This window comes from Histomonas meleagridis, assembly GCF_020186115.1.
Source record: "Histomonas meleagridis strain 2922-C6/04-10x chromosome Unknown contig_78, whole genome shotgun sequence".
Classification (NCBI taxonomy): Eukaryota; Parabasalia; order Tritrichomonadida; family Dientamoebidae; genus Histomonas; species Histomonas meleagridis.
In genome coordinates, this window is record NW_027150916.1 from 189853 (window position 1) to 202955 (window position 13103).

The 13103-nt window shown below is 31.4% G+C and overlaps 7 protein-coding genes across 7 annotated transcripts; 4 read left to right on the forward strand and 3 right to left on the reverse strand.

The window, feature by feature from the left end:
* Positions 1-390: 390 nt before the first annotated feature.
* GO595_008886 (Serine/threonine-protein phosphatase 2A 65 kDa regulatory subunit A alpha isoform) lies at positions 391-1818 on the forward strand (the record flags this gene model as incomplete). Its single annotated transcript, XM_067922509.1, has 1 exon — positions 391-1818. One exon carries the CDS (start codon positions 391-393, stop codon positions 1816-1818), a length of 1428 nt encoding a protein of 475 aa, XP_067770968.1.
* Positions 1819-1922: 104 nt separating this feature from the next.
* On the forward strand, positions 1923-3737 carry GO595_008887 (ubiquitin-like modifier-activating enzyme ATG7; the record flags this gene model as incomplete). Its single annotated transcript, XM_067922510.1, has 1 exon — positions 1923-3737. One exon carries the CDS (start codon positions 1923-1925, stop codon positions 3735-3737), a length of 1815 nt encoding a protein of 604 aa, XP_067770969.1.
* A 275-nt stretch (positions 3738-4012) lies between these two features.
* Positions 4013-5329, forward strand: GO595_008888 (CMGC family protein kinase; the record flags this gene model as incomplete). Its single annotated transcript, XM_067922513.1, has 1 exon — positions 4013-5329. One exon carries the CDS (start codon positions 4013-4015, stop codon positions 5327-5329), a length of 1317 nt encoding a protein of 438 aa, XP_067770970.1.
* Positions 5330-5670: 341 nt separating this feature from the next.
* Positions 5671-6786, reverse strand: GO595_008889 (leucine-rich repeat domain-containing protein; the record flags this gene model as incomplete). The annotated part of the gene is made up of 1 exon (XM_067922514.1): positions 5671-6786. The coding sequence occupies one exon, from the start codon at positions 6784-6786 to the stop codon at positions 5671-5673; it is 1116 nt and encodes a 371-aa protein (XP_067770971.1).
* Positions 6787-8332: 1546 nt separating this feature from the next.
* Positions 8333-8638, reverse strand: GO595_008890 (histone H4-3; the record flags this gene model as incomplete). The annotated part of the gene is made up of 1 exon (XM_067922515.1): positions 8333-8638. One exon carries the CDS (start codon positions 8636-8638, stop codon positions 8333-8335), a length of 306 nt encoding a protein of 101 aa, XP_067770972.1.
* A 166-nt stretch (positions 8639-8804) lies between these two features.
* GO595_008891 (histone H3.2) lies at positions 8805-9221 on the forward strand (the record flags this gene model as incomplete). Its single annotated transcript, XM_067922516.1, has 1 exon — positions 8805-9221. The coding sequence occupies one exon, from the start codon at positions 8805-8807 to the stop codon at positions 9219-9221; it is 417 nt and encodes a 138-aa protein (XP_067770973.1).
* A 2640-nt stretch (positions 9222-11861) lies between these two features.
* GO595_008892 (uncharacterized protein) lies at positions 11862-13091 on the reverse strand (the record flags this gene model as incomplete). The annotated part of the gene is made up of 1 exon (XM_067922517.1): positions 11862-13091. One exon carries the CDS (start codon positions 13089-13091, stop codon positions 11862-11864), a length of 1230 nt encoding a protein of 409 aa, XP_067770974.1.
* Between the last annotated feature and the right edge of the window lie 12 nt (positions 13092-13103).

The window sequence follows — 13103 nt, forward strand, 5'->3', positions numbered from 1 at the left end:
AAATAAACTTTCATTAACGATTGACATTTCGGACATATTTGGCTTTGGTGGATATCAGTAATGATTCCCTGCTCAGAGGCCCATTTGATGAAGCTTTTGTCATTTAATTTTAACACTTGCTTAATGGTTTCGAATTGCAATTGCAACATTAAAAAAAAAGATTTCAAGGATTTTCAGGGTGCCCTGAAAAATGGTAAACCGAAGACAATGGGAACAGAAGAGATTCTCAAAGTCGTTAAAAATATTATATCTCCAAATCCCAAAATTTGTCTCAATGCTATTACAAAAGTACCTGAAGTCAGTAAGAAACTTGGCGTTAAACGAACCATTTACGAATTCATCCCATATATAATTGAAAACTCCACAAAAACTGTTGAGTATTCTGAGAAAATGTTAAAATATATATCATTGATTGATTTTACTGAATATACAACTGATGATTTAGAGTCTCTCTTATTCAAAATCAAGTTCTTTGTTGAGAACACATCTAAACCTCTTAAAGATTCATTTCAAAAGTGTTTAGCAGAAATTCTTAAAAACAGAACACCTGATGAAAAAAATCATATTCTTCATACAATTATATCAGATTTCTTTGATGACACATGGGAGATCAATATCATTATGGGTCTTTGTCTTCTTTATAATTTTAGTCATGACATGACAAAAGAAAATTTCAATAAATTAATTCTCGTTGTCAAAGAATATATTCATACGCAAAACGATATTTATTATCCTGTATACATTGACTTTATGAAGGTATGTGAGGATAACATTGATTTACTTAATCCTGACATTTTGAAACCGATTTATTCTCAAGTCATACGAGAATTTTTTAGTGTTGATTCCAACTCTGTTATCTGTGCTATTCCCGAATTCATTGCCAAATTTTCGCAGAACACCACATTTTTAGAAACATCACTTCGTTATTGTCAACAATTTCTTAACTCATCCAATTTTCGTTTTAATTGTTCTGCTCTCAAAACGTTTTCTCTCTATTTAAAATATCCAAATCCACCCACAGACAACATATTAACATTAATAAACACAATGTTATCCAATAACAAAGACGAAGAAATTCGTGTTTCTGCAACAGAACAACTTCAATATTTTTCTAATTTACAAAATGTTAATATTGACGAACTCAGGAAATTATTTGATAAATTGATATACGATCGGAATTATAATTGTCGAACATTAATAGCGAGTTATCTTCCGTCGTTTGTTAATTTACTTGGAATGGAATATGTTACTAATGGAATATGCACATTAATTTCGGACGAATCTCAACAAGTTCGAATGGCGGCAATACAGTCATCAAAGACTTCAAACATTTCATGTGAAACAGCAATTATTCGTAACTTAAGATCAAATTATGGATGGAGAGAGAAACAAAATCTCGTGCATTCTTTAGAAGCGTTTGGGAATGTAACTGTTCTAAACTCTATTGTAAGGTTATTGTTACTTGATGACGCTTATGCTGTTCGATTAGAAATGGTGAATTATCTTCCTGCTTTAATAAAGAAAAATGGAAACCAATGGAAAGAAGATGTCATTTTCCCAATAATTGGATCAATCGCATGCTCTGATGAATATGAAATTAGACAAACTGCAATTATGGCGATAATTAAAATCGAATGTTATGATGATAAAGGATTGAACATCATTAATCAGGCGGCAAATGATAAAGTCCCAAACGTGAGATTAATATTAGCAAAATATTTGCCAAGAAAATTTAATGATATCATTGATAAGTTGAAAAATGACATTGACCCTGACGTAAGAGAATATGCTTTAAAAGAAAATAATATAATATTATAATAAATAAACATTTCGAAAGTTTCGATAATTGAAAAATTTTTTTGATGAAATGTTACGTGAAATCGGTATCGGTTTGTAACCGTTGGAATGAAGTCATTCTTCAAATGCAAAAAGTATTTCAGCCAATTAATTCCATTATTGAGCCTTCTTTTTGGCACACCTTAGCACAGAAAAAGATTAATGATAAGATGCTGGATGAAACACCATTTGGTGTTTCTGCATTCTTTCAAGCAGGAAAATATGCAAGTGTTTCTTCTTATGCATTTGTAAATCAAGACTCATTTTCTCAAGAAAAAAGTAACTCAACAGCAACTCATTTCTTGCAATATACTGCTTCTTTCCCTCTTCAAATTCATCTTTTGAATACAAAAAATACATTTCAGTCATTAGATAGAACTTCAATTCTAAAATCTCTTGGAAGTTCAATATATGACTCAATTGCTTCTAAGCAATGGCTTGAAAATCCATCGTTATTATTACAATCTGCTTTAACAATTTTTGGAGACCTTAAAAAATGGCATTTTATTTATTGCTTTGCATTCCCAACACCATCTATTGGCGGAATTAGTTTATCTGATTCAGCTGAATTTACAGATGAGATTTCAGAATTTCCAAATTGGTTATTTGCTCTCAATAATGAAGGAAAAGTGATTCCCCTTAAAGAAGCAACCGGAGAATCGACGTTTGTTATCATAGATCCATCAACAAGTGATCTTCTTGGTTGGCCAGCTCAAATCGCATCATATGCAATTTCTCAAACGTATAATGTACAACAATTCAAACTCATTAGGCTCAACTACAAACCGATGAAATTCACTGTTAATGTCACTGAACATTTATCTCCTGAAACGAAATTTATTGGATGGAAACTTAACAACAAAAAACCATTCTTTGTTGATTTATCATCAACAATGGACCCAATGGCACTCTTTACGTCTGCTTCAACTTTGAATCTTCGTCTAATGAAATGGAGAATGGCTCCTCAGCTTGATGTAGATAAGATTCAAAAGCAAAAAGTATTACTAATTGGATGTGGTACTCTTGGGTGTAATGTTGCTCGAGATCTTCTTGGTTGGGGTGTTCGTAATTTTTCATTAATTGATTATGGTAAAGTATCATTCTCAAACCCACCAAGACAGCCATTGTTTTGCTTCGAAGATTGCCTTAACGGCGGGAAACAAAAGTCTCTAGCTGCTGCAGAAGAACTTAAGAGAATTTGCCCTGATGTAACCGCAGAACACTTTGAAATCGAGATCCCCATGCCGGGGCACCCCTGCATGGGACCCGAAAGCTCAGAAAAATTGAAAGCCACAATTGACAAGCTTGATTCACTTATTCAGAAAAACGATGTCACTTTTCTTTTAACAGACACAAGAGAAAGCAGATGGCTTCCAACAGTAATATGTGCAGCAAGAGGAAAGCTTTGCATTTCAATAGCTTTAGGATATGACTCATTTTCTGTTGTACGATCAGGTAGTCGTCATGTCGGATGTTATTTCTGTAATGATGTAATTGCACCTGTTGATACAATGAGCAATCGTACACTGGACATGCAGTGCACAGTTACTCGTCCAGGAATTGCACCACTTGCATCATCAATAGGTGTTGAATTATGGGCAGCAATAACACAACATAAAGATGGAAAGGATGCTCACGGAGATGGGGAATCAATTCTTGGACAAGTTCCACATCAAATTCTTGGCTTCTTAAATAATTGGCAAATAATGCCATTGCAAGGAGAAAGGTTCACACATTGCGTTGGATGTTCAGATCCTATTATCCAAGGGTATTTGAATGATGGGTCCAAGTTTATCGAGCGTGCAATCAATGAACCTGATTTTCTTGAAAATGTATCTGGAATTACCGCCATGAAAGCATCACTAGTTGATGAAGAATGTGAATGGGATGACGATATATAACTTTTCGTCGTATTTTTTTTTTGTAGGGAAGTTAAGTGACCAAAGACTCAATTTTACCAAAAACAAAATTTCTTCACTAAAAATTCAGAAAAACTGTTAGATTGCAAATTTTCTACTCAAAACGTCCGGAGGGTTTTTACGACGAAACTTTTTGACGTATAAATTGAGTGCTTCTATGAATATTCACAATGTTTATAACAGATTGAATCCATTAAAATTTTAATAGTTTATTGCAAATATCCCATTCAAAAGTTAAATCGGAACCTGTAAAGAGAATGTGCCTTCTTTTAAATGCTACAATTAACCTTGGAGATGTATACCATATAATAAATCCTACAGAGTACCCTCCAACACAATATTTTTGCGGAAGACCTTTAAATATTCCAGAGGATTGTGATGATCCAGAAAATTTGGAATCAAACGAAAATCATAAGGTTGTTTATGTAAATGAAATTTTCGAAGATCAACATGGTAATCAATTTCGTGTTATTGATGTTATAGGAAATGGTACATTTTCATATGTTTTTAAATGTCAAATGCTAAACAGAAACAATGTTTTCACAGCTTTAAAGATCATAAAAAATTTGCCTCAATACAGAGCTACAGGTATTACCGAAATAATGATTCTTAAACATCTTGCAACATCTCCATTTCATCCTGGCAAAAAACACATTGTTATTCCAATTTCGACATTTGAAGTCGAAAAGCATGTCTGTATAGTTATGCCTCTTTTATCCAGATCCCTTTTTGAAGGGATTTGTCAAAATCAATCTGTATTTGATCTTTTAAAATCAATCAGAAATATAATGTCGCAACTTCTTGAAGCGCTTTCCTTTATCCATTCGCGTGGTGTTATTCATTGTGACGTCAAACCAGACAACATTTTATATCTTAATGAAAATTCAGATGAAATTAGTCTTATTGATTTTGGTTCTGCAAGCACATCTGTACGAGGACAAGGCCAGTGCATACAATCGCGCTTCTACCGAAGCCCAGAAGTTATTATGGGCCTCGAGTACAATATGAAGATCGACATTTGGAGCGCGGGATGTATTGCAGCAGAGCTCTTTTTAGATTTTGCGATCTTTGCAAGTGAAAATGAAAGTGATTCTATCCATTCAATGGTAGCTTTGCTTGGCGAAATTCCATGTTATTTAATCTCATCTTCTCCAAACTGGTGGAAATATTTTGACGTGAAACCGCATGGGTTTGTGACGAAAATCGACCCTAAGCAAGTGTTGCTTCAAAATCATTTGTATCATTCGATTTTTCAACAGTTAAACTTGTTCAAATTGGATCAAATCATTATGTCGCATCGTAAAATTACAACAGATGAAGAATTGAAAGCGGTTTCTTGTTTCAATGATTTTGTGCACTCTCTGCTACAGTTTGACCATTCAAAAAGGCCATCGGCAAATGAGGCACTCCGGCACCCGTTTATAACCGGTTATACGGCGGTTGATATCGAAAACTATGGGTTTGACCCACTCGTAGGAGATTTTATGAAGTTGAGGAAAGCAAATGGGCTGAAATCATTTCATATGTCGTTGGATAATTCAATTCCATCAACTGAGTTCTTATCTATGATTTAACACATTAATAATTTTGTTTATGTAAAAATTCATAATTTGATTTGCTTATGTGTAATGAGAAAAAGATATGATAACAACTGAGTATTAAAAGAAATAAACTTAAAATTTTATTAAATTCAATTAGATGGCTTTGCTATTGTGGAGTAAGGCTAGACATTAGTTGGTAAGGGTATTGGAATGTAAATTTTTTATATACAATATCAGTTTTTGATATTTAAAACTTTTTAATTTTTTTTAAATATTCACTTTCAATTAAAAATAATATTAATTAAACATTTCTGCAAAATAATATGTGAAGAGAGATAAAAACAATTTTTTATTAAAATATAATATCACAGTATTTAGTCATATAGGGATTCACTTTCTAATATGTTTTTGAACACTCCATCCATTCTTCTCTTCTTTCTTATATAAATTAACAGTACGACTACAACTACTGCAGCAACCACTGCTGCCACCACAGAGCAGACGATGATTATTGTTGTTTTATTATTATTTCCCGTATCTCCTTGAACGAACATATCCGAATAAAAACTAAAGAGCGAATAGTAACCCGAAAGAGAATAATAATAAGACAAAGATTCTGTTTGTACATAAGTTGGATTAGATTCGATCATCGTCGAAACGAAAGAATTCGTTAATGTTGTATATAAAAAAGCGGATTCTGTTAATGAATAAACACATGTTAATGTGAACGAATGTGATAATCCGCCAATATCAAAGGTATATGTATTTGATTGTGTGAATGTAAGCGTTGCCATTTGTATACATCCTTCAGTTGTTTCACCTTTAATTACATTTAATGAACCGAAAGTGTTACCTTGATATGATTGGAATGTCATTACTGATGTTTTTACTTCAGCAAATGTTTGTTGTCCAATACTTGGCTCTGTGTTACCTTGGAAATAAATACATTTCAAATTAAAGCAATGAGAAAATGCAAAATTTCCAATTGTTTCAACATTTTTCCCAATAGAAACAGTTTCCAATCCAGAGCAATCACGAAATACACCGAATTCAATTGTGATAACATTTTCGCTAAGATAAATTTCCTTTAAACTTGTACACGAAAAAAATGCGGAATATTCGATTTTCGTTACTAATTTCGGAATAGTAAAATTAGTTAATGCATAACATTCATAGAATGCTTCAGAACCAATCGACTCAATGTTTTCACCAATAATAATTTTTGTTAAACTATAACAATATTCGAACATCGAATATTCGATTCTTTTAAGTGAATTAGGAAATGTAATATTTGTTAACATCGAACAAAAACAAAATGAAGAATGACCAATTTGTTCGACATTATCTCCAATAATAATTGTCATTAATCCATGACATGATTCGAATGAATTCGATCCAATAACTTTAACTGAGTTTGGTATAACAATTGATGTTAATTGATAACATCCTTTGAATGTAAGATTACCAATTGTTTTAACATTTTCTCCCATATTAATATATTGTAAGTTACTACAAGAGGAAAAAACATTATTTCCAATTGTCGTTACTGAGTTTGGAATTGTTATATTTAATAATTGATCACATGAATCAAATGCACCATCACAAATTGTTTTAACATTTTCACCAATAATAACATTTTCGATTGTTAAACAAAAATAAAATGAATACATATCAATAGATATAACTGTTGATGGGATTACAATTGTTTTATTTGTAATTCCACATGGACAACAAACAACATTAGTTATTTGTTTGTTATAAATTATTCCATCATTATTATGATTTGTAAAATATTTATTGTTCTCTAATATTTTTATGGATTGAAGAGATTTACATAAATGAAATGCATATAATCCAATTGTTGATAAACTATCGCCAATATTAACATTAGATAAAAGAGAACATCTTTCAAATATATATGTTCCAATTGATATTACTTTATTTGGAATTGTTATACTTGTTAATAAAGAACAATCGCCAAATGCATGTGTACCAATTGTTTTAACATTTTCACCAATTGTTATTGCTTTTAACCCAGAACACAAAGAAAATCCCCAATTTCCAATACTTATTACTGAATTTGGGATTGTTACATTTGTTAAATTTCGACATTCATAAAATGAATAAAGTGAAATATTAACAACATTATCATTAATGATTAGTGATGATAATTTATAACAATAACCAAATGCAAACGTCCCAATGGATGTAACTTTGGATGGAATTGTCATGTTTCGTAATTCATAACATCGAAGAAAAACTCCAGAATTAATTTTTTCGATGTTTTCACTAAGAATAATTGTTTCTAAAAGTTTACAACCATTAAATGAATAATCATTAAGTTCTTTGACAGAATTTGGAAGTTTAATTTTTGTTAATTTGGTACAGCGATAAAATGCACAAATGCCTATTGTTAAAATATTTTCTCCTAAATTAACATTTGTCAAAGAGCATGAATCAAATGCATATGAACCGATATTTGTGACTTGATTTGATACTGTAACATTTGTTAATTGAGTGCAGAAATAAAAAGATCCTTCTCCAATTGATGTAATTGTACCTGTAATAATAACAGAAAGAAGTAAATTCCATTGTGCAAATGCTCTTTGGTCAATGGTAGTTATTCCTCCTTCAATTATGAGACTTTTTGTTAAATTTTTATATGTATTCCTAGTTGAGAATTCATCTGCACTTGTTATAGTAAGCGTTTGAGTTTCTTTGTCAAATGTTTGAATTGAGTGGTGAAAATATGTTGTAAAAAGCATGAGAGCAAGGAAGAAGTGCATTTTTTAACGAGTAAGTGTATCGTTTTCTTTTCAATACTTGTCGTTTGAAATTTGTGAGCAAGCTAAACCGCCATATTTTAAAGTTTACGCAAATTTGATAAGCTAAGTCCGTTAATCGAGAAGCCATATCGTTTTGATTAAACTATACAAAAATCAAAGAGAAATTTCTCCAGCTTTGTGAAAAAGGAATCCAAACCAAATACTCCCTTAGCTCAGGTCAAAAAACAAAAAATGTTCGGATTTATATTGTTTAGAAACCATAAAGTGTTCTGCCTTGACGTTTAAGTGCATAGACAACGTCCATTGCTGTAACTGTTTTCCTTCTTGCATGTTCTGTATATGTAACTGAGTCGCGAATGACATTTTCAAGGAAGTGACGAAGAACACCACGGATTTCTTCATAGATATCACCACTGATACGCTTGACACCACCTCGACGAGCTAATCTTCTGATAGCTGGCTTTGTAATACCTTGAATGTTTTCACGCATAACCTTCCTATGACGCTTAGCACCTCCCTTACCGAGACCTTTACCACCTTTTCCTCTACCAGACATTTATAAAACTGATGTCGGCGGGCTCTTTGTATTACACGATAGAAGAAAATCCGCCCATTCAATTTTTTCGATTGTTCATTCAAAAATGACTGACTCGTATCGTCAAAATAAAAAGGCGCCAAAAGAAGCGGGCTTAAAATGGCGGGGAAAATATCATATTTATTTAATGGCTCGTACAAAACAAACAGCTCGTAAATCTACTGGTGGTAAGACTCCACGTAAATCACTCGGTGCTAAGGCAGCTCGTAAATCAACACCAGTTGTTGATTCACAAGGTGCTAAGAAGCAACATCGTTTCAGACCAGGTACAGTTGCTCTTCGTGAAATCCGTAAATATCAAAAGAGTACAGATCTTTTAATCCGTAAGCTTCCATTCCAACGTCTTGTTCGTGAAATTGCATCAGGGTTCCGTGGTGATCTTCGTTTCCAATCATCAGCTATTGCAGCCCTTCAAGAAGCATCTGAAGCTTATCTTGTTGGTCTCTTTGAAGATACAAACCTTTGCGCTATTCATGCAAATCGTGTTACAATTATGGAACGTGATGTTCAACTTGCACAAAGAATTCGTGGTGAACGTAACTAATAAATTTATTAAAAATTCAAATGCATCAATGAAAATAAGTTTTTATTCTTAAGAAATAAATTTTTCTTCTTTAAAGTCATCTGCGAATGGGTCTTCAGCAATAGACGATATATTTGATCCAGCCGCAAATATATTTGTTTTTTGATCTTCTTTTTCAGTTAATTCTGAGGATTCATAAATATCTTCTTTTTGGTTTCTTTTTCGAATTATTATTGTAACAATTACGATAACAATAATAATAATTACTATGATAATACAAATAATAATTATGATAATTAATGTCATTTTATTGTTATCTTTGTTTTGTTTTGAATCAATAAAAAATATCGTATAAAAATTAGAATAATATTTATAATAAGTAGAATAAACAATGATTGAATAATCATAATATATAAATATTGTTTCACTATAAATGTTTGATGAATTTATCATAAATAAAGAATATGATTTAGACTGGAAAAGATAAAATGTTAAAGAATAAGAAAAAGATAAAGTATTTGTTAATAAATAAGTGAAAGATAAAGTTAAATCACTTATTAAAGAATTTGAAATATTTAATGCATTTGACTTCTTAAATGTATTTGTAAAAGCATTTGATTTAGTGTATGTATTTGAATTAGTGAATGAATTTGTAAATGTATTTGTTGGGAGGAGACCTTGTGAACATCCGTCAATTGGGATTCCTTTTGATACATTAAGTGTTCCGAACATTGTTCCTTCATATAAATATGATGTCATGATATAATTTGTTCCAATATTATTAAATGCATTTGAACTTATATTTGGTGATTCATAACCTAAAAAATAAATACATTTTAAATTATGACAATTTTGGAAAGCTGAACTTCCAATATAAGCAACTGAATTTGGAATTATTATATTATCTAATGATAAACAATAAAAAAAAGAAGAACTTCCAATTGAAATAACTGAATTTGGAATAATAACGTTAAATAAATTTAAACAATTATAAAATGAATAATCGCTTAGAGTTATAACAGAATTTGGTATTTCAAACGTATCATTTTGTTCCTGTTGGATAAAAAATAATAGTGGAATAATTTTTATTATATAGAACTCCATTTTTAGAAGAATAATTCATGTTTTCATTAGAAACATTAATAAATTGAAGTTTTGAACACCCAACAAAAATACTAGACCCTAATGACGTAACTGATTTAGGAATTGTAATATTAATTAAAGAATTGCACGACATAAATGCACCAATTCCAATTGTTTTTACATTATTGCCAATAAAAACTGCTTCAATACTAGTGCATGAAGAGAATGCATAATTTTCAATATTTATGGTTGAATCTGGAATTAAAATATTATTTAATGAGCCACATGATTGAAATGCATTTAATCTAATTTCTTTTACATTGCTTCCAATAACCACATTTTCTAATATAAAACAATTTGCAAATGAAAAAATACCAATTATATTAATCGAATTTCCGATTTGAACTGAAATTAATGAATCCCAGCCATAGAATGCATTTAAACCAATTTCAGTGAATTCTTGAATATTATCTTCAATTATAATATATTGTGTTACATTTTTATATGAATTTCGTTCATTGTACTCATCCAAAGTTGTAATAGTAAATGTTAAAGCTGCTGAATTATATGCTTCAAGTAAATGTTTCAAAAATAAAATGAATAATAAAAATAAAATTTTGGAATTATATTGTTTTATGTTATAAATATTTCGAAAATTAATATTTTTTAAATTAATTTTAATTTTATAATCAGATTTATTAATAGAAATGATATTTAATATATTTTGATGAACAAAATTACATATAAATGTTAAATATTTCAACAAAAAACTATACATTAAATATAATTTACAAAATATTTACATTGCTTAATAACAAAAGAAAGCATATAAACATAAAATGTCCTTTCTTTGAATGATACCAAATAAGAAATCATAAGTAATGATAATGAATAAATTGAATAAATTTCAAAAATATTGCAATTCATATCTGTAAAATAACAACCTTAAAATCGGTTGCATTCAATCATTTGCCGATTTGAATACTTGTGACCATTTTGATGATCAACGAGCATTCAAAAAACCGCTGCAATGTGGGCGCTGGCTGCTGGTTTCCTAGGTGAAGATACTTTTCATGTTCAAAAAAATATAGGTATTCAGAAAAAAGGGCCAAATGCCTTTATGGATTTCTCACTTTATGACATTGTTTTCATCTTATAAAAAATTATTGAAAGATCAAACTCCAATGAAAATATTCGAGTTATCCTCATGAAATTTTAACGACGTTCAGAGCGTATGAAAAGTGATAGGAAAATGCAAATTCTCTTCCGATTTACATAAATCTTGCTCGCAAGATCTGCTTTTGACATGCAAAAATTTTGGGTCACTAATTTTAAACTATTATATATCTAAATATTATACCATCGGGAAAAATGTTTAAACATTTTCAGAATCACAAAAAATCAAAATTTGATATAAATTCTGCCAAGTCAATAAATACATAATGTTGCTCATTTAGTGTAATATCCAGTAATATCATTAAAGAATATGCAAAAATATCAGTGGCAACAATTCAGAAGTTTACATCATTTTGAGTTGTTATTTGTCCACCAAAAACACAATCCAAAATCACAATATATTTATTTTTCGCTTATTCCTTTGCATTGTTCTTTCAGTTTTGCCTCCTCAGCTTCGAGCTCTCTAATTTTCTCGTTAATTTCCTTTGTCTCGTTGATAATTTTCATTCTCAAGTTATCGAACGGTGACTTAATCACGTTCATTGTCGACGCCGTGTCGCCCTCTTTGAGCTTCTGGATTTTGATTTCTGTTTCGGAGTTTTGCTCGATCAGCTTCGATATCTCTCCCGGCAGCCGATTTATTTCCTCCTTCGCGATGTCGACTTTATTTGCGTCTTGTTCGCGCATTGTTTTGATTTGCACCTTTTGATTTGATATTGTCAAATCGATTTGACGAAGTTTCATTTCGAGCTCTTCGTTACGCGTATGTTCTTCGTGGAGCTTATGCGCAAGCTCGTCCTGTTGATCCTCCGCTTGCGACATCTCGTCAATCGATGACATGATGCGCTTTTCGACATCGTTAATTTCGTTCGTTTGGATTTCGCATGATGTCTCAAGTCGCTTTTGCTCGTCGAGAGAGACGTCCTCGTGAGTGGGGATGAGATCAATGACATTGCTGATCTTGGAAAGCTCATTTGCAAGCGCAGATTCATTGTTGGTGTCATCTGATAATGATGAGATTTCTGTGTTAAGGGATGTTATTAGTTGGGTGTAGAGTGATGATTGGAGTGCAAGGTTTTGGAATTCGATCTCAGCTTGAACTAGTTGGTTTTGTTTGGTGAGATAGGCAGATAAATTATTGTAACGAGTTTTGGTGATCTCACGTCGTGCACTTTGGATGTTGGAATAAACAACAGTAAGACGCTTCTTGGCAGCTTCGCGTTGTTCATTGGAATCTTGAATAAAAGATTCGATTTGACGCTCTAAATAAGAGGCATCCATAGTCTTTTGAGATACTTGACGTTCGAGTTTGTGAACACGTTCATATACTTCTTCAATTTCTTGTTTGATGGCACGAACTTCAGGTGTGCTATTTTGAGCAAAAGATTCGCGGGCTGCAAGCGTATCACATTTTGCTGCAACTCGTTCAAGTTTAGCGACCTCTTGCTCAAGTTTTCTTTGGTTATTTTTTGCTTCATTGGCAAGTTCAACAGTTTCATTTGCAATCTTGATTTTCTTATTGATTGCTTCCATATCATGTGCAAAGCATTTAATGTTAGTTCGAAGTTCATTGGCTTCATGTTCCAATTGAAGATATTCTTGAATAAGCTGTTCCTTTGTTTTATCTGCCATAAAATGATTTTT